Here is a 27793-nt window from a genome sequence, read left to right on the forward strand (position 1 = left end):
GCATTTCTGCGTGGTCAACTTCATACCATCTACAACGCATTGATTCATTGTCGATAACAACCTGTGGCAAGATGACTAGAAACTGCAATTGGAGATTGAAACTGTCGGCAAGTCATGATCAAGCAATCTCAAATTGGTCACTTTGCCACAGATCGCCCATGCTGCACAGAGGAAAAAGGTGGAATTGAGAAAATGAAAATATTAGCGAGACAGCAAAAAAGGCTCGGCAAGGAAAAGCTAAACATTGTTCGGAAAATGAGGTTAAAGGAAGAATAACATCAAGTTGAGAAAGCATTGATGACTTTTATCAAACAACTACAGTAAAAGCTACAGTAGGGATAACACAAATTGCACAGACCGCACCAAAGAGATTACAAAAGTATCAAAACAATACCATAGAGAAGATGACGTTGGTGTTGGCACGTATGTTAGCATGGGAATACATACAAATCACAAACGGAGTGGCAGGTGGAACAATGCCGTAAATGCTAAGTAATACGTCATAAAGACTGACCTTATAACCCTGACGTCGTAAACATGCTGCTGGGAATATGAAAAGAAATAAGCTTTTTATGCAGATATTATACGAAAAACGAGTGCAGTACGTGTTTCACGTCGATATTTAGGCCTTGCTGAGTTTGACGAAAACAGACTTCGCCATTCATACCACTGTGTTTGTGTGCACTGTACACTCCAAACAGCAAATCAGTCGCCTTTTACAATGATTCAACGTGTGCAGGCGTAAAACACAATGCAAAAAATAACTGATTTGCTTTACGGGATTATCACATGGAATACAATTATTTTACTTTCTACTTTTGCGCGTTTATCTAAAATTCTAGAAACTAAATACACTAGTACCTGCATTTTAAAAACATATGACACAAGAAATCTTCAAGTGTATCGGAAAAACAACTAGTGATACAGTATATGAGAAGCATTCAATAGATTTTGCAACAAAACTCGGATCGAACGTATTGGAAATTGGTATCGTAATTAATGGGGCAAAAACTGAATGCACAAAATATAAAAGTTTCAAAGGGAACCAGCAGTACACTGAGAGTTGACGAAAAGAAAACACAAAGTCAGTGATTGACTGAAAAAAGAAATGCTAATCAGTTGGTTGTTGCTGTCAAGTAACGTATGTTGAGAAAAGAGCAAACTGTCACAATGATAAAAACATGAAAATTGTATTTGTTTATGTTTATTTAGTGTAAGGGAACGTTCAAATATTACGTAACGCTTTTTTGCCGAATTTTTGACCCCCCCTCCCCCATGTAACGCCAACGTAACGCATTTTTCAATCTCCCCCATGTAACGCTTTTTCACTACGAATTCAGCATAAAAAACTACCATTCTGTACTCGAAAGCGTTACGTAACGTTTTGCTTGAACCCCCTCCCCCCCGATGTGACGCTAACGTAACGCTTTGCATAACCCCCCCCCCTCCCCTTCGAAGGCGTTACGTAATATTTGAACGTTCCCTAAATTGAAGTTACTTGTAGCATGTTGTTTGGCACATGTTTTGATTAACATCTAAGGTAGCTGCAACAATGTGGGGAGCGTGTTATGACTAAGATAAACGTACATGGCAATGGACATTGGACAGTAACACATTTGGTGTTTCGCGCATCTCCTGCTACCCTCAGGTCCCTTTTGTCGGTTATGGCCACTTTGTGGGCCAACCAAGCAGTTGTATGGTAAAGCGTGGGATAGAAATTGAAGCAAAACGAATCTGAGTAAACGTGGCCATTTCGCATTTAATGAACAGTATCCTGTAGTTATAAATTAAAATACAGTGATGTTAGCTGAGACGTTGACAGATAGAATTTGAACGATACATGGTAGAAAAGCATAGCAGGTTGAAGTTGTCATTTAAAAACACGAGATGAAATGGTAGGCAGTCTGTTAGCTATCGGCGGAATTTGAAAGATCGAAGGAGAATCTAAGGTAACAAGAAGAATAGAAATAAGCACAATGTTATGAAGTACCCGAAGATTTGCAAAAGTATCGTTAAAGCACCAAAAAACAACGCTATGCCACCACGATTAGCAGAGTATATATACAAAGTATACGCCAGATATAAACTCATAATTTCATTACGTGAAAGATAGAATATGCAGAATGTAGATCTCTGTGCAGTTTTTGTTTTTTTAATCTTGTTCGTATCTTGATGAAACATTGACAAACATTAAAACAACGAATAGAAACAAATTTGACTTGGTCAATGATTTAACATGGTGAGCATCTGTAAAACATTGTAGCTATAAAGTGCAAATACAATATGCGGTAAAACAACGTACTAGGAGTGTTGATACACGGGACTTGAACATGGACAAAATACAGAAGGCACTACGTGTGTACCTACAACCATGACAAGATATTTGGCCTTTGATTTGGTATAAGTTGTCCACAAATATAAATAAGGCACTGGGGCAATGACAAAAGTACAATATTAACGAAGCTAAACGTACATTTTAGAGCATACAAACTTGTTGGCAAAAGAAAGGTTTAAACAAGTTTTAAATTTTTAAAAAAGATGGACTGCAACACAGATTGAGAGCAAATAGACTGTACAAGTGCGCAAGCACTTTGTAAGTAAAGCTGCACAAAACTAAACAAATTGCACGGAAAAACGCACGGCGCCTTGCTTCAATTTGCCAAAATGCGAGTATAACTCCACTCCACTTATCTGCAGAACTCAAAGCATATGTGGGAATCTCTGCGAAATATCAAAAATCTCAACATCAAATAACCATGTAGTCGACATAAAGTGCTACCTCCAATAATTTTATCACAAATAGAGAAATTCCAGAAACTTTGCGGAGCATCCAGTAACAATGTTGTCAATCTACTAGATGGGCTCTTGGGTCATCGTGATGATATGAACGGTCGGGGCTGATTGGTGGTGAACCCGAAAGTGGGTGTTCCCCATTTGGCTCCACCAAGGGGGTTTCAACGTAAGTGGCGTTTTCTACGCTAGACACTAAACAACCAGAAAAACACGAAGAGTTACGTTTTGATTACGTACAAATCGTTTTAATCGTGCGCTAAAGCAATCATTACCTGGTAGAAAGCAATGCAATGCATTTCCACAAGTATCGTCTCATAAACTAGAAGAAGAAAGCGACAATCCAAATTAATTATTAACACCCTGCTGAAATGTGGATACTGTAAACTAGTACTAGTATCAATTGACAACCTTTATCAATTATAAAGCTTTGGTAGAGAGTTTGCTCTGTTGAACAATAGAGAAATAAAACATAGTAACTTTAGCGGGTTTAGCATACTTTATTTCACACAAAATATAACATAATTAAATAAAATAAACTCAAACGTTTTCGACACGTACGATTTTTCATTTTATGTATTGCAGATTTAATTCCTAATGAGGACACACGTACCTGTCGAAAACGTTTGAGTTTATTTTATTTAATTATGTTATATTTTGTGTGAAATAAAGTATGCTAAACCCGCTAAAGTTACTATGTTTTATTTCTCCTTATCAATTAATCAATTCACAGAACCGTTTCATTTATGCGAAGAACTCATTTTGTATTGAGTTGTTTTTCGCTTCATCAATTTGGGGCTTCAATCAGTTTGTTCTTGGTTTCTATGGGAAGTTACTGCTAAGAGGCTGTTGATTGCAACCACAAACGTTGTATGGGACAATACAGAGAAACACCTCTGACGTCGAAAATAAAAACCAGAGACATTATTTCTTAACAATTTCGAGCGAAAAATTCCACTAATAAGTAAAAACTGAATAAATTCATTGAAGGAAAAATAGAAAACTTCACAAAATAAGAAGCAACAGTGTTTTTATTAGTTTCTGGGCAGCCGATTTGTAGCAAGAAATGACAGCGATAGACACGTGTTTCGCCCATGAAGCTGGGCTCATCAGTATCGCACCGTATTCTAGCTACCTGGGTAATCGACCGCCGCTTTACCAGTCAGTTTAACTCTTATTATTGTAGAAAGAAAAGAGCCCAGTTTTTTTATTGTTGCCCTTTTTCTTTACAAAAGCAATTCTTACGTAAAGGAAAGCTGCAATTAACTCATTCAGCTTTAAAACATTAGTTTTATAAAGCTTTCCATAAAACTAGTTACCTGTCCCTTTAGTCTTTCTTGATCGGGGGCTCTCAGTAGATTGTTTAATAGCGGATGGGGAAACACTGCTCTGTGCATCGGCAGCTTGTCCGACGTATCTGTACTTCCTGTGATGCCCCAAATCACAGGATTACATTACACTCAAATAATCACGACACAACATATATCATCATCATCAATTAGAAGTTTACAACATAATATGAGGATTGAGGAATTAGAACAGTTTGACGTTAATGTACAGTTATGGTTAGCTATATCTGCAGTAGCAGTATAGAAAGCTAAACAAAAAATAAACTAACCATCATAACGCCACTGGAAAAAAAATTACCCATGTGTGATTGTGTACAAACTGATGCAGATGGGTGTCATGACGAATGACGATGGGAAAACAAAGAGCGCTGTTCAGGGGAAAAAGAATCAAACCACTTGAAGAACATAATTTACGATTCGTGTGGTGACCCTGCACTTGGCGGGCTCTGTAGATGACAAACAGTGAATTGTGACAAAGAAGCGACGACATTAGCATGACAGATGAAAGGATATTGTTCGAGAATGGTAAGAACAGTATTGTTATTGATACGAGGGGCGTGAAAGAACAACGGAAGTATTGCTCGGAAAGATAGTGGGCCTCAGAGCCAGGAAGATCAATGCCCTGAAAAGCTGAGCTTAACAATATAAGCCAAGAAGAGAACATTCCAGAAGAGCCACTGACGCCAAGAAATTGATAGAGTTAGAAATTTCACTGTGTCAAGCACTGCCGGGCCAAAAACTTTCCGACGCGAAAAGCGGAACTATTTAAAGACCGGTCCAGCCACACCAGCAATTGAAGGAACAGCAGTGGTTGCTTTCTTTAATCTCCGCAACCAGCCCACGTAATTTCTGAAGTTATTGAAAACTTGTGTGGGTTGGATGAAAGAAGACAGTGAAACCAGTGAAGTAATATATGAATGGCAAACAACAAAACTGCTGACTGACTTCAAGCGTGGATGATAGGTTTTATTCAAATTACGCCACGGATTGTTAGCGCAATATGATCAGCTTTTAAATATGACGCTCAACAGCAAAAAAGAGATGTCAAAGCCAAAACACAACTTCGTTTTGCCAGAACATTTTTGTTTTAAAACGGCAATAGATAACAATTAATTAATGGGTGATGGCGTTAATCATATTGTTTTGGCAGATGCTTAGTAGTTGGTAGGCTACTGATTCATAATAAATATCAATGAGAGAATAGATTATTGTACAAGACCTGTGAATTTGGACATATGTAGATAAGTACAGTTTCAATTTTTTCGTGAATAACAAATTTTATTAAATCTGGAGTCTCAGAAATCACGACTACAGCATACTTGCGTATAGAGGCTTATGACACAGATTGTCTGTCATAACTCACCTATTTCCTGGTGCCAACTTCGCTTCATTGGCACTTTCCTTCGCAGAATCTGGTAGCAAATATCCCATCTCGTCTGTTTCGTCGCCCGACTTGGCGTGAGGGAAGGGATGTTGAATTGCTGACGAGGCGTGCAGGCTGTCGTGCGCAATGCCTGAGAAACATGGCATTGTAATGATAGCGATCTGACACGAGCTGGATATGGAAAAATCTCAGTGCAATGTGGACAACTGACATATGACTGACAAGAATGCTTAGCCATTAGCCAACCAACCTGAAGTGAAAACATCAGAACCTCCAGTGCTTCGGCTTTCGGCTAAACGGGATATGGAAGGATAAGGGTGAGAGTCGGTGATGTTGATGTAACTGACCTCAAGTCCTGCATGAAGCAACAGCACATTCATTAAACGGTACCACACTACAGAGTTTGAACAGTTTTCATAACAGATTGTACGGTCATTCAGATGTTCATTTGTTTACTATTGAGCATCCGCGCAAATGATAACCGAAATCTTTCACCCTCAGCGACTGGAATCCACTAGCTGTAAGTCAATAAACGAAACGTGCATTCGATTTCAAGCAAAATCGTGATTAATTTTATCATATCCATACTTATGTCGGCTGACCGTTTAAATTGAGTGGGGGGGACCGAAGTATACGCCCACCTTCAGATACGACGTCTATAAGCGCCTTGGAAAGGCATAACCAGGTGTTCTCGGTTGGAATCGAACCTACGTCCCTTCGAATGTTGTTCCAGCGCTTTGACCATCGGGCCAGGTAGACGACAATGTCATTCAAAAAATGTTTAAACGTGATTCCAAACTTGCAATAGTAAGTTTGCTGTGCAACTGACAGTGAGGATTTGAGCTACAGACATTGTTTAGGAAAACCAGCTTTTTAGGGATTGCGAAGAGAATTAACACATGCCAACTACGGATTATATCCACTATCTAAATGTAGATGCATAATTGCCGTAGGAAATCATCATAGTAAAATGTAGTGCAGTTAAAAATCTTTACGTAGATGCATTGTGCAAGCTGGTTTAATTCATTCAAAATAAAACGTACAGCAGTGAACAATGAAGCATCGGTTGGCAGTTTGATATTAAAGTACTATTGAATCTATTTCAAGAAATATACCATAAGAGTGAAAAATAGAGTCGATTTATTATTGACCAGCACTGATTAAAACTGAAAATGATGGACTGGTCTCCATCAAAATGACTTTTAATTATAAATATCATAAATCTTTGGTAGAGAGTTTGCTTGTCTATGGTTTTAAATATCAATTGGCGCTCTTTTGATTTAAGTCGTCCATTTCATGCAGGGTTGTTGGTATTTTACCCGACCCAAAAAAACCGGGTGGGTTTTTTTCAAAAAACCCACTTAAAAAACCCAAAAAAAACCATAAAAAACCCAGAGCATCATATTTGTCCAATTTTTATCAGAAAATTGAAAAAATGAACCAAAGTACTACAAGGTACTTAAAACAAACTTCAAATTAGGACTTAAGGATGTGATTGTGAAGGAAATTTCCAAGGATAAATTGAAAACGCAGTGGATATTTCTGTACACAAAAATCAAGTAATGCCACTTTGTACTACACTAAAACTCATTTATGCAAGAAGGCCTCATAGTTAAACAGCCCTAGTGCATTATTTTATTGAGTTATGCCAGCATGTACTGTGAGTGAGAGGTTGGGCCCATGCGGGTTGGGCTTTTTAAAAAAAATCCGGGTTTTTCTCAACCCTGATTTCATGAGCTCATAGTAAAATATGAACGTCTCATTATAACAATTAACATTCATCACAAAGACAGAAAATTTGCATAAAAACGAGCTTAAAGGTTACGCCAGGCTTTTCAATCCAAGAGCACCGCATGCATGACAGACCGGTCTGCACTGCAGGTGTAGCCAAGGTTAGTATAAGTCATATAAGCAGCCTATTGTTAAACCGAAAATCTACATATAAAAGTTTTGTAACCGATTAGGGATACTTGGATTCAATAAATGATCATTACAGTACTGAGTGACCAATTACAGCATTGAAAACATGTGTTGAAAGCAAATAAAGAAAATGATCGATAATATTGACCTGGGTAATGGACGCCGTGGATTTCGTTGTACATCTCCTGGATTTGCTCCACAAGCACTTTGAATCCAGGACGATTCTCAGGAGAGGGGTGCCAGCACGAGAGCATGACAGCATATAATTGATCGGGGCAGTACGTAGGCTGCCTTAGCCTGCGACCTTCCATGATGTAACTGCATAATGCGATGTTATTAAACGATGGATTAACAGATAAACTTGTTTTCTATAAAAGTGTTAAATTTCGAACAAAATTTTCTGATAACTTTTGTAAAGCTTCCTGATAACTTTTTGCAAGTTTTCTTGTTACAGTATAAAATTTAAAAGCAAAAAACTTGCAAAGGTAGACGGTAAGTGGATGCAGCAGCTTGTCATGAAAGCAAACAGTGAAAAAAATGAAAAAGATCTTTACACAAAAAAATAGGAATCCTAATTCTCGGTTCAAAAAAAAAGAGTATAAGTGATCACTTTCAGTTATCATATGAGAAATATTGTAAATCATAGAATGAATTACCAAAAGCACCAAATAAACTGTGTAGTCTTTAACACTTTGAATCATGCTTGTCAAAATTCTTATACCTCGTATGCGAAAAGCCAGATTTCAAAATCGGTAAAAAAACTTGCTAAAAGAAAGCGTGCTATGGATTAGAGACAATCACCAGTCAATGGCGGACAACGTGCGTAATGCTAAGCGTAGTTTGTTATCAAACGTTCATCTTTGATGAATTATTTGCCCCTGGCAAAGCCTCGCACTTTCTCTTCAACAGACGGAAAACAACCTACACATTTACCAATCGTAAAGTGTCACTTGAAATCAGATGATCTTGAACGTATTTACATTTGTAGACAAAAAACATTTAAATAATATTTTCAAACACAATTAAAGCACTGACGGTAGACATCTGTTTTGCAACGGCAGAAAAGTTAAAAATTATTATTCACATCGTTTCGACGTCAGACGACGGTGAAACGATATAAAAATAATCGATTTGTTTAAAAGACCCGACAGTTAGCGCATAAAATGGAGAGGAAAAAGTCGCCGCCGGGATTGTATGTCACCTCATTTCTATTAAGATCATTGCTGAACAGTTTCAGTCGTATCGACTTTAACTAGAAGAGCCGAAAAATGATCCAGAGGGGCAAATGCGCTATTTTAACATTGATTCAACGTCTACAGGCGTTGAATCAACGTAAAAATGACAAATTTGCTATCTGGGGAAGTCTTACTCGACAACGTCAAATGGGTCCACATCAGGGTATGGAGTGACCCCGCGTGTTAAAAGTTCCCAGAGAAGAATCCCAAACGACCAGACGTCAGTTTTCGTTGTGAACTTTTGCTGCTGTAAACTTTCAAGGGCCATCCATTTAACAGGCATGCGTCCATGGGAGTCGTGGGGTTTGTAATACTCCTTTTCATAAATGTCCCTTGCTAAACCAAAGTCTGCCACCTGAAAACAAGTTTTTATTGGGCAAGTATTTGATTGTTTGCACAATGTACATGAGAACATTCACTTTTAGTCTGATCTTATAACCAGACATTAACCCACAATAACATGCTTCCTTCTGCACATTTTACTGCACAAAAGATGCATGACCGATAAAGTGAACAGCAAAGTACTGTCGCATTGACAAAATGTTAACCAAGAGCAGTGGCAATGTACAAACAATTTCAAATTGTTGGTTATTGCAATTGTGTCGAAGCGCAGCCGGCAATTTCTCCTTTAACTTTAAATCAGTTATGCGCGACTAGCGCATGTCAAACTGTCGACTTTTCAGCAGCAGCACCCGACATGGCCGACAAGCTTTTCTTAATTTCGTTTACGTTATCTATCTGGCACTCAACAGGTCAAAGCAGGCACAAGTTCGTGGACCACAAGTCTGATGCTTAGCTCATGCGTCTCCAAGCAGGAATATTCTGCGGTTGTTGACCCGAGCATTAAATCCAAGTCGGCATAATTGCCCCTTTCAGTGAGTAAAGAGAAACGCAGTGGCAATGACTGATCAGAGTTGATGTCGTTGGAAAGGCAAAGAACAAACCGAAATTAGAATAATTTTTATTGATTTAACGTCGGTGACGTTAAATGAAAGTAGCACTTTGAAATTTTTAAGAATCCAAATCCAGGCTCTTGTTCATTCAATTAAATGAGGTGTCAACTGCAATGTCCTCAGTGAGCCATTCCGTCTATATCCACAAGCGGATATTTTTGTAACAATCGATAGAAAGCAGGTGAGACTTGGTATTGTCGCCCAGCGTCAAACTACTCCTCGCGTTTTTTGTTTTTTTTATCTACAAACGTTGCATTTGCATTTTTGCATCCGTTTTAACTTTATGAACTGATGTTACAAGCAAAAACATATAAAGTCAGCTAACACTGTGAATAAATTCACAAACAATACAAGCGCCCAAGCTGGGTTAAGTTTTCACCTTGACAACATAATTCTCATCCAGCATGCAATTCCGAGCAGCAAGATCTCTGTGGACAAATCGGTGTGACGCGAGATACTCCATGCCTTTGCAGGCTTGCAAGCCAAATCCTATCAAATCTTTCACAGTTGGCCTGAAACCATTATTTGAACACGCCTATTCATCCTATTCTGAACTCTACTATTCGAATATGTATGTATAAGCAAGTTTTAGATCACCATAATATCCAAGATTGCGTGACACTAAGCTGCAAGTTAGTATGTGATTGTGAAACGATAAAAGTGCAATTCAGAACTGAACACAAAGCATTTGTACCAATGCATAGTTACAGAGATCTAATAACTTTTACTTTCAATAACGTTACTCTCAAGAGATTACCAGTCAACTAACGTTAAAAACATAATAACAAAGCCATGACATAACGCACTGTAAGTTTTCAATGCATTAATACTATGCACAGAAGCCATGCCTCAGAGAGTTTGTTGACAATGCAATAACTGCATGAACTATTTATTTCTAAGTAAAGCCGAAGAGGCCTAAGATCTCAGATTTGCTTGACACAGTGAAGGTACTGGGGATATATCAATCTTGCAAGGAAAAGTCGCATTTTAGGCAACTTTTTGCAAAAAGGAAACTGTTAATGGATGGAAAAAAGCCATGAAAAGATTCTTACTATAGCAATGAACAATTGAAAAGTTTTGCAACTTAATCAAACAACTGACTTGTTAGTGGGCTTGCGGACGAACTGGAGAATGTCTCCATGTTCCATGAATGGAAGCACGACCATAGGTTCCCCGCCACCAACGAGGCATATTCCAATTAACGTTAACACATTTGTATGCAGGAAATTGCTCATCATCAAGCCTAAAGAAAACAACGTAAATGAAACGTCACACGCATTGAAAGTAGAAATTTCTGAAACTTGATTAGTTACAAATCTTAGGCTACGTTACAATCGCTTGATGATCGCTGCCCAGCCAGCAAAAGCAGTTTTAACATCGTTTCAACGTCGTTAGACGTTGTAAAAACGACAGCTTCTGCTAGCTGGGTAATAAATATTTCAAGAAAAGCAACGACGTAGCTTCTCATGGCCAGTGGGATGGGAAATGGAAGGAAATCCCTTTCAAATGACAACACTTAAAATGGGAGTTTGTATAAATATCATAACAGGTATGCACATGATTCATTACATGCGATACCCCTCACGAACAAAATGATTCATATGATTCTGCATTGTTGTAATGGAACATAAATCTCAATGCGTGTAACATATCGATATCCAATATGAGACGTTAGAAATTCAAAGAAAATCCAGATTGACGTAATACCTGCAATCAAACATGCAGAATGCACGAGGTATGTAATTATAAGAACGTCTGTTTGCATAAAAAAAGCAATAAAATAGTTGCCTTAGTTTTAAATAGTTCTTCCATTGCTTTGTCATTCTGATACCAGAGTGAGGTTTCTTTAATTAAACTGCCACTAACATATTGATTACATGAAATTTTCTCTACACAAATAGAAGACAACATTTAACCTAAAATTAGACGCGGTATCAATAATTTACAGGCAGAAAACCCATGTAGATGTTCACTCAACCGTACAAGAGACAACACTAGAATGTTAGGAAAGCAAAGTACTAACATATGTTTTCAGACACTTTGTGTTGACTAAACATTATAACTGAATGAGTTATTTTTTCACCATAGCCATGCACCATGCTCAGGAGCATAGTTTGAACTATGAATGGGGAGCTAAAACTGTTGCTCTTATTAATTGGTAGAAGTTGACTTTTTTCCCTTTCAGCATGAATTCAGGCAAAGTACATTTGTGGAAAAGCACAGTTGCTGAAGTTTCATGTTTACAACTGATTGAGAAAAAAAGCAACTCACCTTCTTTCAGAAATTCTTCTACGGCGTGAATGTCTTCAATTCGTGACAGGGTTTTCAGAGCAACTTTTCTCGTAACTGGATTCCCTGCCACGTCTACATCGCTTGTGATGAACTTTCCATGATACACCGTACCAAAGTGACCTTTCCCTGGAAAGCGGAAAAAAGTTGCCATAATGTGAATATCCTGAAATCCAGTTTGAGCTGTTGTTCCTTGCGATCGTTAAGCACTAAGTTTTGCAAGCCAAAAATCTAAAGTGACATTTAAGCAGCGTAATTCAATTGCTTGCCTGAGCAGCTAAGCATCGCACTTAGAGAGCAGCCCTTAAACAGCGGAAGTTAATAGATGGAACACTAAGCGAACAACGTTTCTCCTAAAAGAAAAATCTTCAAACCGCCCCCTTCAATTGACAGAGCCCGCATCATTGGTTTAAGCCTGTACAAGCGTACAGAATTGCAATGAACAAACTTGAAGATTCTTTCAGTTTAAAAATCAATGTTCAATCGATCAATCAGAATTTTGTCCTAAAAAATAAACATCATATGTACATTAGCGATCCCCAGCAACCAGATAGCAAAATTGGGTCGCGAAATCAGGTGTGATCAACAGCACTACATAGTAATACGTATTTTAACGACTGCTATCAACCCGCATCGCCAATCATCTTGCGGCTAACAAACCCTCGTTCACTGAAGAACAACTGCAGTAGTTTTCACTAAAATTTGAGTTTACAGTGGTTACTTAACTGAAAGTTTGTGTGTTCGTGTATTGATTGTGAAAAGTTCAAATCAGTAGGCAACTCGCAGTGGGTAGTAGCCTACACTAAAAGACGTTCGAACGTAAAATTACAAACAAATGTCAATCCTTTAAACTTCGTTTTTCCCGTGGCCGGTCTACAAAGCTATTTTTAGCCGGAACCGATAGAAGAAACAAAAGTTGGGGATATCCACCTGACATAGCAAAAAAATGTCAACAAGCAAACACTCCCTCCACTGGCACTTTTAAACATAAGGTTTTATACAATGATAAAATTAACAAAAATAAGCACCGGTACATAGAATGAGACCTTATTAAATCTTAATAACTTCACAAAAAATCAAACGGTTGGATCCACAGAAATTGCGTAATGTGCAATGTTTCATGCGTCATGCTATAATTTAAGCCAAAAAATTTTAAGCTTTTATTTGAAGAAACTAAAACAGTCACAAACACATGTTACCATTTGACCATTTAAAATGGTCATTTTTTACATTTGCAATAGTCCACTCTTGTTTGAAACTCAACAGTTGTAAAGCTTTTTTAAATGAGGTGTTCTGGCTATATACGGACCGGACATGCAAACATCTTAAAAGATAGTAATCATGCCATGAAAAAGAGAAAATGATGTAAAACACAGGATTTATGACGAAACATTGACTAAGCCTGCACACAAATCATTCTCTTTGTGCTACATAAACCAGCGATTCAATATCAGTTTCACTAGCCAAGAATTTAGGACTTTACGATGGTACGTTACAAACACTGGTGCTACACTTTCGTCAATCTGTTGGCCCGGCTACACTCATTCGAGTATAAAGATTCTATCACAATATGCAAATGAAAACCATTACGCAAACTACTCCAGACTATCGAAAGGGAAAGCAGCACATAGTTTTGAGTGCCAGTTAAATATTCACTCACCTATCACATTGTTTTTGTCTATGACCAGCTTGGAAGAAGGTATAAGCACAGAACTTATTTCGCTGAGAATGTCCGGTGACAACTGATCAGAAATAGAACCGCTTTGTATCAATGGCGCACGTTCTGTCCCGTTTCTAGAAAGAAAACGTGTGTGCTGATTAACGTTATCGTAATTACTCAAAAACAGTGCTCTGCTTTGACCTATTTGTTATAACCACTTTTCTGAGTGTATTGTTATGCTCGCCATCCAACCGTTTATATTTTTTTCTTGTCTATCTGGGTCGTAGCAAGCTTGTTATGCTTTACTAATGACATATTTGCTGCAAATGCGACCGCTTGCCTTCACATAGAAAGGGGCTAACTACGGAATGGCCGAGTAGGCAAGGCGATCAACTTTTGACCACAGACACTCCAGCTAAAACAGCTGTCGACAAGCACCGTTCATCTCTAGTTCTCTACCCGGGGCCAGGGTGTAATACATTGGGTTGGTGTGGTTAAAGGTGAAATAAGCAAGAAAAAGTACTGGCCCTCTTACTCTCATTCATGAACGGGAATCTCATCTTCTCGTCTTAACCACAATGGCAACCAACGATCGGAACAGTTTTACCTTGTTATTCAAATACCAAATGTCTTACATCATGATTATGATTAGTATTTATTAATTTTATTTCGGGTCATGTGGTTTGAAACTTTGAAGTGACATAGATTTGAAGTTGCTGTAATAACTTTCACTGTTGGTTGTTTCTCTGGACTAATTACTGCGTTACACTTGGCCAACAATTTGCAGCAGTCCAAAATAACCCACCCGTTTTGATAGTTGTTGTCTGCGGTGAACCGGACAGGAGGAAGCTCACTCAGTGAGTTTTTTCGTTGTCTTCGTCTCAGTAACCACAAACAGATTACAATCAATACAACTCCCTGTAAAAAGACACTCCGATTAATAGAAGTGAGTTTCCCAATCAGCACTATTTTCGTAAGGTTTATAGGATGATCCCCAGTATTATGATATCAAAATTTGCCAACTTCTAAAACCGGCAAAGCAAGCAGAAAACCGCAGACTTTATCGAAAGAGCATGTGTCATTGAAAAGTAAATAAATTGTATTGGTAGGAGAAACTACAGTTCCGCAAGTACTTTTATCACTTGTCGTATTGCCTTCGTAAACTCATGAGTAGGGGTGTTCAATTTCGATTATTTGAATATTCGAAAATCGAAATTCAATTTATTTTCGATTTTATTTATTTTCGATCACAACTATTCACCAAACTGCAAAATGTGATTTTATTGAAAGAAACGACATGAAAATTCGCTAGAAAACGCGAAAAAAAAGCCATGAAAATTTGCGAAAAAAAAACACAAAATAACGTCTACAGCTCCAGGCCCATGTTGGTGTTTATGAATACAAGCTGATCGACATGGTCACCCGTCAGTCGGGATCTCTGCTTCGTGACGGGTCAGGCCAGCTTTTGAAAACGATCGCTCCGCTGGAGCCGAGGTCGCTGGGATCCTAAACACTTCAAGTTCATTTTCACAGCGAGCGATTCACTGCCGCGACATTTCACTGCAGAGTGCAGAGGTTTCGACTCGAAAGCGACATCGAGTATGTTTGCAAGCGCATAAAGCTAAACGCACGCTCCGTCTACGTAAGCAAATTATGTTGTTTTTGGGTGCATTCAACATCTGATGACATTGAATCAACACAAAATGGTAGATTTTTGCTGTCCCAGGAAGCAAAATCAGTCATTTTTACATTGATTCAACGTCTGCAGACATTAAATCAATGTAAAAATGACAGATTTTGTTGTCTGGTGTTGGATTGTAGCATCGCAACTCGTTCTAGTGATTATTATATATCACGAAGCTGTTGCGGTTTGCATTCAAAAAGTGTTTTCCTGCTGCCGATCGCTAGTTCATCTATTGTCTTATTTATCAATACAGCATAAAAAGCTGCCCCCACACAGAAATATGCGCAGGCCCGTAGCCAGCCGGGGGGGTCTCGCCCCCCTGAAAAAAATTTCGCCCCCCCCCCCCTTGGCAAAATCTCAACATTATCGGGCAACAGCTACTATAATGATTTTGCCCATTTAAATTTTTTCGACCCTCCCTAAAAAAAGTTGCCCCCCCTGTTCTGCGGTCTGGCTACCCCTTGCTCTGCGGTCTGGCTACCCCTTGCTCTGCGGTCTGGCTACGGCCCTGCCCCCACGGCTTAGGCGCCTATGGATTCGGTAAAAAATGGATAAAACTGCTATAAAGCTCAGCCTACGCTTTCTGCTATTGCACAACCTAGCTATCGTCATTCTTGAGAGAAATTTGTGAAATTTGGCATTAAATATGCCAACCTGGCATCCCTGCACTGCAGGACTGGCCGTTGGACCCGCGAGAGCGTGTGATAGTCACGTGATCGACGATGCGCATGCGTCGAAGTCTTTTTTCGCTTGCAAAATGCGACAAGACAGATTTCACGCCACTTGCGTTACTTTCAACCGCGTTCAGCCGAAAGGGCGGCTATAATTTCGAATATGCCCGATACGAAAAACGAATTTCGAATATCACCTTAATCGAAATCGAATCGAAAATCGAAATTGAACACCCCTACTCATGAGCCTGAAAATGCTTTCTATTGACGTCTGAAGGACCTGATGTCATAATGTGGAATCAAATACACAGCCCAGTCATAACCCTCGACGTTGTTATAAAAAATTGTTCGAATAGTTTTTGTCTCAATGTCTTTTACATCACATCAAGTGCAGCTCTTTATTAATTAAATTAAACCTTGTCTGTAAAGCGCGGCAAAAATGACACAATGTGATATTCATGGCTTGCTTGAAATACAAATTTTGCGACAGTGCGTATACTCAGTCACACTTCAGATAGCAAATGGTGTTATTTTTACATCGTTTTAACATTTCCTGATGTTGAAAAGATGTAAAAACAGCAACTTTTGCTATCTGGGTTGTGCATTGCAAACACATTCAGAGAAATGTCACTTGCTTCTCAGAAATATTAACAATATCAGCTGTAGCCTACTGATGAGGCTCTACAAAACATATATCAATCACAGATACTTACTACTCCAACAAGAACACCAATGGCCACTTTAGAAAAAAGGGGCGGTTGTGATAAAGTGAAAATGCCTGGGTAATAAATCAAGTTGCTTCCAAGAAGTACAGTAACTTTGAACTCACGTCCGGAATCCTTTAGCTTATCTCTTGCAACTAAAGTAAATATTGTTGAGTCATTTTTTGGTAATACCAATCATATGGAGCATTGGTACAATATGAAAGTTATGAACAGAAACAAAGAGAATATGTAGGGTAAAGGTGTTGTGTGACATTGTTCGCTTCGCATGAATGCATACTGATACAACTGAAGAGTTCAGTAGGATCTTATGCACTTTCTTTACTGCAGCAAATGATGAAATGACATGTAGTTGAAGACTGGAAACTGTCCGAAAAAAGGAAAGCATTCTTAACGAAAACATCAATATCACAACTATATCAGAAGGATCGAAAAACAAAAACAAAGTTAACTTTCGAGTAAAGCGCATTTATTTGCCTCTGAGATCATTGCATTTGTAAATGATATACTGAACACGCTCGATTTTAAGAATAAGTCACAGCAAAAAATAGTGGCTGTCACGTTCTAACTACTTCGCATATTTCTACTTTTCATCAGTCACTACTCAGTACTCCGGGCATGTGGGACATTTAAATTTAATTACTCACAATGATAAATTGATAATATTTCAACTTACTTTTACACATCAAGACACTGTCATTCAAATCTTTGCAAACAGGGCATTCAATAGTTTCAGACAGTAAAATACGATAATCGGAACGTCCGCAGCCTTCGAAGAGGCGATGCCCTAAAAATTTCATAAATAATACTGATGTTTGATATGCAGCTATATCAGCAGGTATATATAATACGGGTCTGCTACTATTTGGTGAGTCCAATTCGGTGAGTTCCTAACCTCTAACTCCTAACCCTAACCCCTAACCCTAAAACGGCAATGATAATTAGGCAACGGTACCCGATAATTTAAAAAAAAATTGAAAAAATCCCCTGTTAAGGGATCGGACTCACCGAAACAGGCCATTCTGGGCTATAATACACATGAAGCTTACAATCTACAAGCACTCCAGCAAACCAGTGACATGTAAAGCGAGATGACGTTCTAAGAATAACTTCCTGTATAGACTTCACAATCAGTCAGCATATTATGAAACTGCTGTCGATTAATGTTTCTGTATCAATTAATCAACGCAAGACAAATTAATGCAAAAGACACTGCTCAGTTATTAATATATAAGCCATGCTACAATGCTGTGTTAATAATTTGAAGCAATAAGCTTTTTTATTACATTTATATCAACGTTCAACAAACCATCCTGTATTAAAAACAGGAAACCTTGAAATAAGATAGCATGGTGGTTCTCAAATCACACTAAGTAAGACGGTGTTTCTCAAATCATGGCCGACAGATTGTTTAAATTTGGGCCACAAAGCCTTTCATTGCAAGGGAATTGTAGGGGAACGAAAAGCAAGACGAGATTACAGGTGGACTGAGAAAGTAATTTAAGCAAAGCAAAAAAGAAACTTGGGCCGCCGGGAAAAAAGATTTGAGAAACACTGCACAACGTACTTCTTGAAGTAGAAAAGCTCTATCATGATAGTGAAACTCATTATTTACAATCTTTTCAAATATATAGCTGTGAAATGCACTGACCTTCTAATTCAATGACCAACATATTATCCTTATTATTTGGCGTTTCTTTAATATGTTGTGGTGGAAAATAGGGGTCATCCAACACCTGATATGCAAGTGTTTTTCTGAATCTATCCAGAAAAAACTGGATGGTACCGGATTCTAAAATATATTTTATTGTTTAACAGTTTGGTAATAACTGATTGGAATAGAGTGCTATATTGAAAAGCAGACAACGAAGTATAAAAAGATAAATCTATACAAAATTAGAACACTTAAAAAAACGTCTGGTTCTCCAGCTAAAGACCACTTTTCCAAAGATTAAACAAAATAATAAACACAGCACAGCCACTGAGGCATTGGCCTTACATAAGCAATTGAATCGATGTAGCCCCATTAACAGCAAGTACTACGTGCAATCTATCAAAACTTGCTGCAGGAAGCAGGTAGTTGCAGATGAATGATGAGCCTACAACAGTACAGCTAAAGGGATAGTGTTTCCAATACTCGGCATTTAGTTCTAGTGATTTTGACACATTCAGTTGACGTCTGGTCACAATAAAAGTTCAAATCTTGTAAAATGTACTGTATTTGCAATCACAGACCAGTTTTAGTGACACACAAATGATATAAATTAAATGAGATCAAGGTTTCACCTGATTTGTTAAATGAAGGGGAAATAAACGTCATTTTCTCGTTTGTTTGTATAATGCAGGATACGTTATAAGATGTTTCTGCTACCACAATCTCAGCATAAGGATTTGAAACTGACTTGAAGTTGTGTCCATAAATTTCCACTGTTGTTCCTCCGCTAAAAAAAACATAATTACAAATAGAAAAAACATTAGGTTTCACTGCTGATTCAGACAAAAAGCATTGCATGCCTATGTTGTGTGCTACTCTTAACAGTGAACTACGGTAGTTTTGGGTTATTGAAGCATGAATTGAGGAGTACAATCAGTACATTTATTACATTGCAAACAGCAACAAAATTGTGGCTTTAATATAAGTATTTTTTGAAAGCATAGCATGTTCTATTGTTCTTCTGATAGATTAGCTAAAGTATTTTCCGTAACATCCAGTTGTTTGACATTTATTCCGAGTGCATAGGAAGACAAGAACACCAATCCTCATGTCCACCTTCAAGGTTCAAATCACGACCACTTGCTCTGGGTAGTGGGTAAGTACTGACTACTGAACCAATGATCTTACAGGTGTCATGCAGGTTCTTTTTGTCAATCAGAATTCATGTAATTGACTTCTTGAAAGAGTTAGATTTGGCAAAGATTCCTTAATTCATGTCATCTCTAAAAGATACCATGAAGGAACACAAAACATCAGGCAAACATACATTACAACATTGCGGGTGTGTAACTGTGTATGCAACTTAAGTTGTATTGGCCAAAATAGACAAAACCACAAAAATACCATTGATGACATAGAGGGAAAAAATTATACTTTTTATGCTCTATTGAAGGGCTACTCAACTAGCGGACCATACTCCGAATGCAGACTTTCTGGATGTTGATGGTGAATCTTAGGCTTCTGGAGGAATAACCTCATTGTCACATTTCAGGGCCTCTTTAAACAGATTTCTACTGGGAGAAAAACATTTTTTCTGTGATTATCCTGGTAGCTGGGGAGCTTCACCCAGTTGTGTGTGAAATAACTTATTCACTAGACCGCTAAAATATTCCACTTGTTAAACTGGACCTTTGTTAATATTGGTTGAGTAGCCCCGCTCTATTGCATTCCTCTCTTCACACATTAACAGTCATTCTGGATGTTTATGGGGAATAGTTTGATTACATTAATCGCCTTTCTCTACCTTCTTTTCAAATTTCGCACAATAAGTAGTTTCAAATGTGCAATTTTTGTTGTACGAATGTCTGTGTTATAATTATTTGAGACAAGCTAGATCTTTTTGTAAACGTTTTGCTGAACTACACCAGAAGAACTTACACATTTTAAAAAATTATATGCCTGGTGATCAGTTAAAGATACAAAGCAACCTTTTTTATTTTATCAACTTGATCTCTTGTTTGGTATATATCGATTTAGTTGCTGATAAGATTGTAGATGCCTTCACATAACTATAACAGACTTGATTATTCATTGCAAATAAATTACCAAAAAACACTTAAAACAGCAAAATACCTTTTCAAACTTTTCACTGGGGTCGACCGATCATTTATTGCAGGATTACTTTTGTAGAGAAATGTATCATTTGAAATCCATTGATTTCCATCAATAGTAAGTACAACATTTCCAGAAGCTACACCACTAATAGTGCCAAGATATTGAGACGTCAGACAGTGAATCTTATTTTTCGTCTTTGACAATATTTCACAAGGCATTCCAACAACTGTAACCAGAGCATTGTTACCAGACTTTAAGTTGACTCCTTTTAATATAAGGTTTGTTCCACCTAATTTTGGTCCATACTTTGGATTTATGGAAGAGAAAGTAACTTCAACAAATTGAAAACGTGTTGTTGTAAGAGCTTTTCCATCGATTGAATATTGCTCATACAATATGTCTTGTGGAGGCTGCTTTGCCGAAACAGAAATACTGACATTCAGAGACAATTCACTTTCTGAAAGTACAGGAGATGTCACACATTTGATTTCATTATAGTTTTCTGGACCTATCACATTACATTTAGTAGCAGCTCCAAAAGAAACTGATCTTTGTGTGTCTTCACCTTTGCTTGGAGTTGTGTGACCTAAGTTTTCCCCAGTGAAAGTGATAGTGGTATTTCCCTGAATGGGTCCTGATTCTGGAGAGAAAGATGTTACTATGGGAAAACAGACATGGTTTGACCATGTTGAAGAACAGTCTGACTTGATTGTACACAAACGTGTAGCAGTGCAATAACCGCACTGTAAGTATTTATATTTCATGCAATCCCTACAAGTTTTTAAAAGATTGCATAAAGATGAGACACGCACACGATGAACTGAAGCTTCGTCAAGAGAAAACAAATCTTCCCCATTAGTAGAAGCATATAATTTCTGTATGGGATACATTGATACTTGCATGCTTATGTTACCAATTCTACGATTTTGATTGCCTCCAATATGATAGAAGTGAAGCCATCCATTACTTGTACCAGTGACAGCGATGGTAGAGACATTGGCATACACAAAGACGACAATTGAAACAGCATGATGCTTTAATTGAGATCCTTCTCTTTGCAGTGTTATACTATGACCTCTCAAAACATCTTTAACAAAAATCTGATTTATTACATTAGGTTGAAATTCAGTTGGGCAAGCTGTTACTTTTTCTGCAAACGCTTTGCAATTGCGACCAACATAAGTTTTTGAATACAGGAAATTCAGGCCAGAATCAATGTTACTTTTGCAAGCGTGAATTTCACTGTAAAACTGCTTTTCTATGTCACTTAGCTTGTAAGAACAAAAATACGAGTCCAGACCTCGTCTGGAATTAGTTGCCTGTTTAGCAATCAGTAAAAATAAAATAGCATTGCTTTCAGATTGTATCACATCCATATCTTGTCCAGTGTAAAAATCTTCCACAACATGTGTGAAGTATGCATCCACAGAATGAACTGCTTTCTTAGAGCCGCACCTCAGAACTAGCTCAGTATAACTATAGAAAACAGTGTCATTCTGACAGACCCTGACAAGCCGAACCTGCTGTTTGGCATTGACTTTTAGTGATTTTGTTTGTGTAGTCACAAAATAACTGAATCCATGAAAACTAAATCCATAGGCGTAATTGATTTTGTATGAGTCTATAAATGAAGGAGATAGAGATATTTGAGATTGAAGCTTAATTTGATTTGAACTGTTGAGCACCAATTGAAAACCATTTAACTCATTATTCCACTTCTTAGTTGACACTGATTGCTGGTAATCATAAGGCAAGTTGCTATCAAGAGTTCTCGCAAAATAAAACACATTCTCTTGATTAGAACCAGGAGCAATAAAGCCAACTGTGCTGCCAGATTCACTTAAAATGTAGTCTGAGGATAACGCATATCCATCAACAACTTCAAATGTAGATAAATTTTGCAGTGCATGTTTGTAGCACAATCCAGAATTTCCTGTTCCACAAGCCAACAATAACTGATGTTCTTTATCTAGGATGAGCAGCTTGTACTTTTTCAAGCCAACCTTTGACAGATTTTCACAGTCGATAAGCTTTTGCTTTACAGTGCTATTAGAGTTGTATATGAAAGTGTGCTCCAAGCTTAGGTTATATGACAACTGATAAATTTTTTGTGTGCCACCAATATAAACAGTTCTTTCGGTTTCATCCACGACAAAAGAGTAAAAAGGCAAACTTTGGTCACAGTCTGAAAAAACGTATTCTCCACTTGTAGTCTGGCCTTCAATGAATACTTTAAATATGCATAAAACAAAAAATATTGAATACTTTAAAACGGTTCTTAGACAAATATTGTACATCTAAAATAAAAATCAATTATACAAACCATTCAAAGACAAAAATAAGATACTGTTTAATGAAAGGTTGAAAGCAGTGAGAAATAAATTCAGTACCGTGAAACCTTACAACTTTGCCCAGATATCATGAGTTAGCTGACAATTATTTGTTGTAAATTTTGTTGTAAAGGAGGTAATTCTTGTTGCAATGGCTTATCTGGTTTGCAAAGACATGTGCTAAAGCATGCAACAACTTAAATTATCAGAAGTAATCTTATTCATTATTTTTTTTTTTGCTGGGCAAAGTTGTCCCCAAAGTGGCAACTTTGCCCACAGCTAGTTTTTTGGCTATATTTTACACATTTAGTTGTGGATCAAGCAATTTTAACATGGTATCATTCAACTTTGCCCACAAGCAGTGTTTTTAAAAATAACTTACAGTAGAAAAATAACTTTCTGCCCAATTGGTAGGGACTTTATACAATTGGTTACCCTTATGGTCGCAATTAGCCACACCAGGCTTAACGATTATATATATATTGAAATCAACTTGTTTATTGAATAGAAATTCCTAATATAAACAGCAAAGAAATATGAACAACTACTGAACGACAGTATCATCAATCATAGGCGCCTAAGCCGTGGGGGTCAGGCCCCCACGCATATTTCTGTGTGGGAGCAACTTTTTATGCTGCATTGATACATAAAACAACAGATAACTAGCGATCGGCAGCAGGAAAACATTTTTAAATGCAAACCGCAACGGCTTTGCGATAAGTAATCACTAAAATGAGTAGCGATGCTACAATCCCACCCCAGACAAAAAACATCTGTCATTTTTACATTGATTTAACGTCTGCAGACGTTGAATCAATATAAAAATGACTGATTTTGCTGCCTGAGACATAGCAAAAATCTATCATTTTGCGTCGATTCAATGTCATCAGATGTTAAATGCACCCAAAAACAACATAATTTGCTACGTTGACGCAGCGTGCGTTTAGCTTAATGCGTTTGCAAACAGACTCGGTGTCGCTTTCGAAAGTAGAAACCTCTGCAGAGAATTGTTGCGGCAGTGAATCGCTTGCTGTGAAAATGAACTTGAAGTCTCGGCACGAGGTAACCACTAACCAACGTAACAAGGGCTGGTACAAACCGCATTGCGCACACGCGGCATAATCAACACAACAACGGACTCGCACAAACTGCACGGCGCATACACGACCGTTGCCATAGAAACCCGATCAAAGGCGGGGAATATGCGCATCTTTTGTTTCATCTTCAACACGAAAACGAGCGTATTACAGGGAATTGAAACTTGAAAGCAGGTCAGCTGGTCAGCGATAATGTAGTGAAAAGGGAGCAATGTCAAGTCGAAAACTTAATCAAACGTCTCTCCGTAACTATTTTTCAAGCGCTGTTTACGGATGTCAGCAACTTTTAAATTTATTCAAGGTAACGTGCTGTTGAATTGATGTAAACATGAATGATTTTGCTTTCAACAGGTATATTTTCAAGCGTATGATCAAGTTAGTATTTTCATTCCATTTACAGTATACCTTTTAGTAAACCTTTTTGTCTCTTGTTTCATGCTTATAAATCTAGTTCGTTGCTAAACTTTATGTTGTGCTTAGCTTAAAGAGTCGCAGTCCATCAACCACTAGCCAACGCAGACGCATAGCATGTGGTTTGGTCGAGTTTTGTTTATAATAATTAACGGTAGGTCGAACATAGTGATAACTCCGAGCACAAGCTCCGAGTGTGGCAATAAAAGCAATCCTAGTGTGACGACATACTGTAATTACGTCATCCATCTGCGTGACATTTCGCTGAAGTTACGTTGCTGCTGATGAAACATGCTTTCGCCCCCACGGCCAAAAAAATAGTTAGGCGCCTATGTCATCAATCATGCACCTTTCTGTGACACAGCAGCAACAGTGGATGTTACAAAAATGAATTTTTGGATACCAACAGCAGAACGATTACAGTATATGTTTTACAGTTTGTGACAAATTACACAGAAAAGAAAATATTGTTTCGTCGATTAACGATTGGTTCTGGAAGAACGCGAGATATTGCATCAAAGTCCACAAAGGTCTGATCCTCATTCAAGGGCCATGAGTACTTGTCACAAGACAAATTGTATGGGGGCCTTAAGAATTTGACTTCATAAACTGAATTGGAAACTTTTCTTGTGACTTGGCCCGCATACAATCTGCTAATCATTCTTTATTACAAAAATACATGGAAAATCAGCAGAGCCCTATTGGCATATGCATTTCGCTCTAACTATAGAGCATCATTAGTGCCTTATTCAAATAGAATCTATTTGTTTAAATAAAAGTTTCTATTTGAATAAGGCACTAATGATGCTCTATAGTTAGAGCGAAATGCATATGCCAATAGGGCTCTGCTGATTTTCCATGTATTTTTGCAATAAAGAATGATTAATTGATACTTGATGGAGAATCGCTGGCCTGCTGCTTCTTAGTCAGGAGATCCCCTAGCCTATCCTTAATGGAATTCAATATACAATTTGCTATTGTCACTCGTTGTGTTTCGGGAGGTTAAACCAATATTAAATTCCACCACTACCCAATTAGACACCATTAATTCATCTTTGTTTGGTTTTGAAAGAGCTGCTGTTGTTTCCATGTCGGCATTGATATAGATTTCCATATTTTTTCTGCACAACGTCGTCAGATGTCATATAGTGACAAAATGTGGTGATTTGAAACGTCAACCTGGTAGACAGCACTACTGATGGAGCAAGCTGTAGCCCTGGAGCCAGAGCTGTGTGCAAGCTTATCCTAAAAATTATAACTAAACAACAGAGAAAAAATCATAGCCATCAATCCAGCTTGTTTCTGCTGATTTAAAAACTGCTAGCAATTAGAGATTTAGCTGAATGAGGTATCACCTCATGGCTCATATTCATGATGCTATTTTAATCAATCACAGCAATATGTCTCTTAGTGACCTGTAATCAAGTTCATGACCTTACGTACAAACTTTATAAAAGTTATATGCAAGAAATAGGCAGTTTGTGTTCGCTGGAGTGATCATGAGGAGTGGGCAAAGTTGTACCCAAAGCACAAAATAAGGGGTCACAACCACTAAAATGCCCAAAAAAATATCAAACTTCTTTAAATTTAATAAAAACTCATTTGCACATACTCATGAATAAATATAGAAGCTTTCCATATGGAAAACACTTTGCATCCTGGGTAAATGACCTTTGACCCCCATGTGAAATTTCCGACACATAGTTTTTGCATTTTTTTCTCTTGTATTTTCATTTGGAATTAACTTAATGAAAATAATCTTAAAAAGTTATTTTTTTCTGCTGAAACAATTGATAAAATATTCATATTTAACAATATCATCCATTAAACAAAACCACTAAATCATGAAATCCGTATTGTGGTCGGATATACAAGTCACAAATTTTGGGCAAAGTTGTCCACCCGGGCAAAGTTGTAAGGTTTCACGGTGGTGATATTTCAAAAATAAAATTTAGTAACGGACAGACATTGATGCAAAAATCTTTAAATTTGAAGACCACAAGAGCCCCAGCTCCGCAATATTCAGCATGTTAAAACTACTAAGTATGATGGTTTGTGTAGGAAAAAATTTTGGGTCTGGTTTCAGTATTACCAATTTTACGGACTATTGAAATAAAGTAACGGACAGACAGATAGAATTGGGAAAAACCACTAGTCAGCCTTCACATGCACTTTCTATCTAAATTCAGCTCCCAAACCCAATAGATTAATGTGTTTTTTAATTGGAGATCTACCCCCCATCTTAAAAGTAGTATTTTTTGCTCATCCCTGATGCAGTGTTTGTGCACCAATTAGTTTAAAACCTTGATATAAAGTAACGGACAGACATTCTAAAAAGTAACGGATAGACACTATCTCATTTCTGAAGTTTTTTGCTACACTGAACCAAGGTGATGGAAAAAATGTTTATTTCCCAATAGGAAAAATTATGGTTTGCAATTTCGGAAAATTTTGGTTGAAAAAAGTTCGTTTTTTTTTTACAAAAAAATTGTTTTAATATTCATAGGCTACCATTACAATTATATACATAAATTACATGCATTTCCGAATTTGTTGTCATGCATTTCCAAATAGTGGTACTACCCTGCTTTTTCCAGCCCTGCTGAAGTGTTTTTCTACCCTTGTTCTTTCATTCCTTACTATATTTTTATATTCTTATCACCACCGTCATTCTGGCAGAATAACTTTTCCGCTTTCCGCCTAAAAAAATCATCCGTGAATAAGTGCGAGGTATACAATGCGACCCGAGGTACTTTCGACAAATCTAAAATAAAACTATAATCCGCAATATATGCCACTTAAATTTTACATGCATCGGATTCAGTATTGAATTACCTTTCCAGGGGTGTGCACCAATAGGTGGGCATTTGGTAGGAACTCCCAGCAAAACGGTTCAAAGATGGTGGATATATTAACAATAATCAAGAGAATAATGCAATTTTTGCATAATTGACACCTCTCCAATAAACCTCAAATAAAACTATATTCCGCAACATATGCCACTTAAATTTTACATGCATCGGATTCAGTATTGAATTACCTTTCCAGGGGTGTGCACCAATAGGTGGGCATTTGGTAGGAACTCCCAGCAGAACGGTTCAAAGATGGAAGATATATTGACGATAATCAAGAGAATAATGCAATTTTTGCATAATTGACACCTCTCTAATAAAGCTCAAATAAAACCATAATCCGCAACATATGCCACTTAAACTTTACATGCATCGGATTCAGTATTGAATTACCTTTCCAGGGGTGTGCACCAATAGGTGGGCATTTGGTAGGAACTCCCAGCAGAACGGTTCAAAGATGGAGGATAGTTTTACGACAGACATTAAAATAATACGATTTTTGCATATTTAACACCTTTCCAATAAAGCTCAAATAAAACTATAATCCGTAACATATGCCACTTAAATTTTACATGCATCGGATTCAGTGTTGAATTACCTTTCCAGTGGTGTGCACCAATAGGTGGGCATTTGATAGGAACTCCCAGCAGAACGGTTCAAAGATGGAGGATACATTA

General features: G+C 37.6%; 1 protein-coding gene across 1 annotated transcript; it reads right to left on the minus strand.

Moving 5' to 3' along the window:
• Positions 1-1466: 1466 nt before the first annotated feature.
• On the minus strand, positions 1467-22848 carry LOC145770930 (hepatocyte growth factor receptor-like). The gene is made up of 17 exons (XM_082582673.1): positions 22830-22848; positions 20445-22656; positions 18944-19098; positions 18309-18449; positions 17334-17444; positions 16645-16794; positions 14386-14494; positions 13581-13714; positions 11903-12049; positions 10733-10874; positions 10011-10143; positions 8813-9033; positions 7592-7761; positions 5774-5878; positions 5503-5653; positions 4110-4216; positions 1467-2721 (listed from the first exon to the last, which is right to left on the minus strand). The coding sequence occupies exons 1-17, from the start codon at positions 22846-22848 to the stop codon at positions 2522-2524; spliced, it is 4407 nt and encodes a 1468-aa protein (XP_082438799.1). The 3' UTR covers positions 1467-2521.
• Positions 22849-27793: the final 4945 nt, after the last annotated feature.

This window comes from Aplidium turbinatum, chromosome 5 (genome assembly GCF_918807975.1).
Source record: "Aplidium turbinatum chromosome 5, kaAplTurb1.1, whole genome shotgun sequence".
NCBI classification, from domain to species: Eukaryota; Metazoa; Chordata; class Ascidiacea; order Aplousobranchia; family Polyclinidae; genus Aplidium; species Aplidium turbinatum.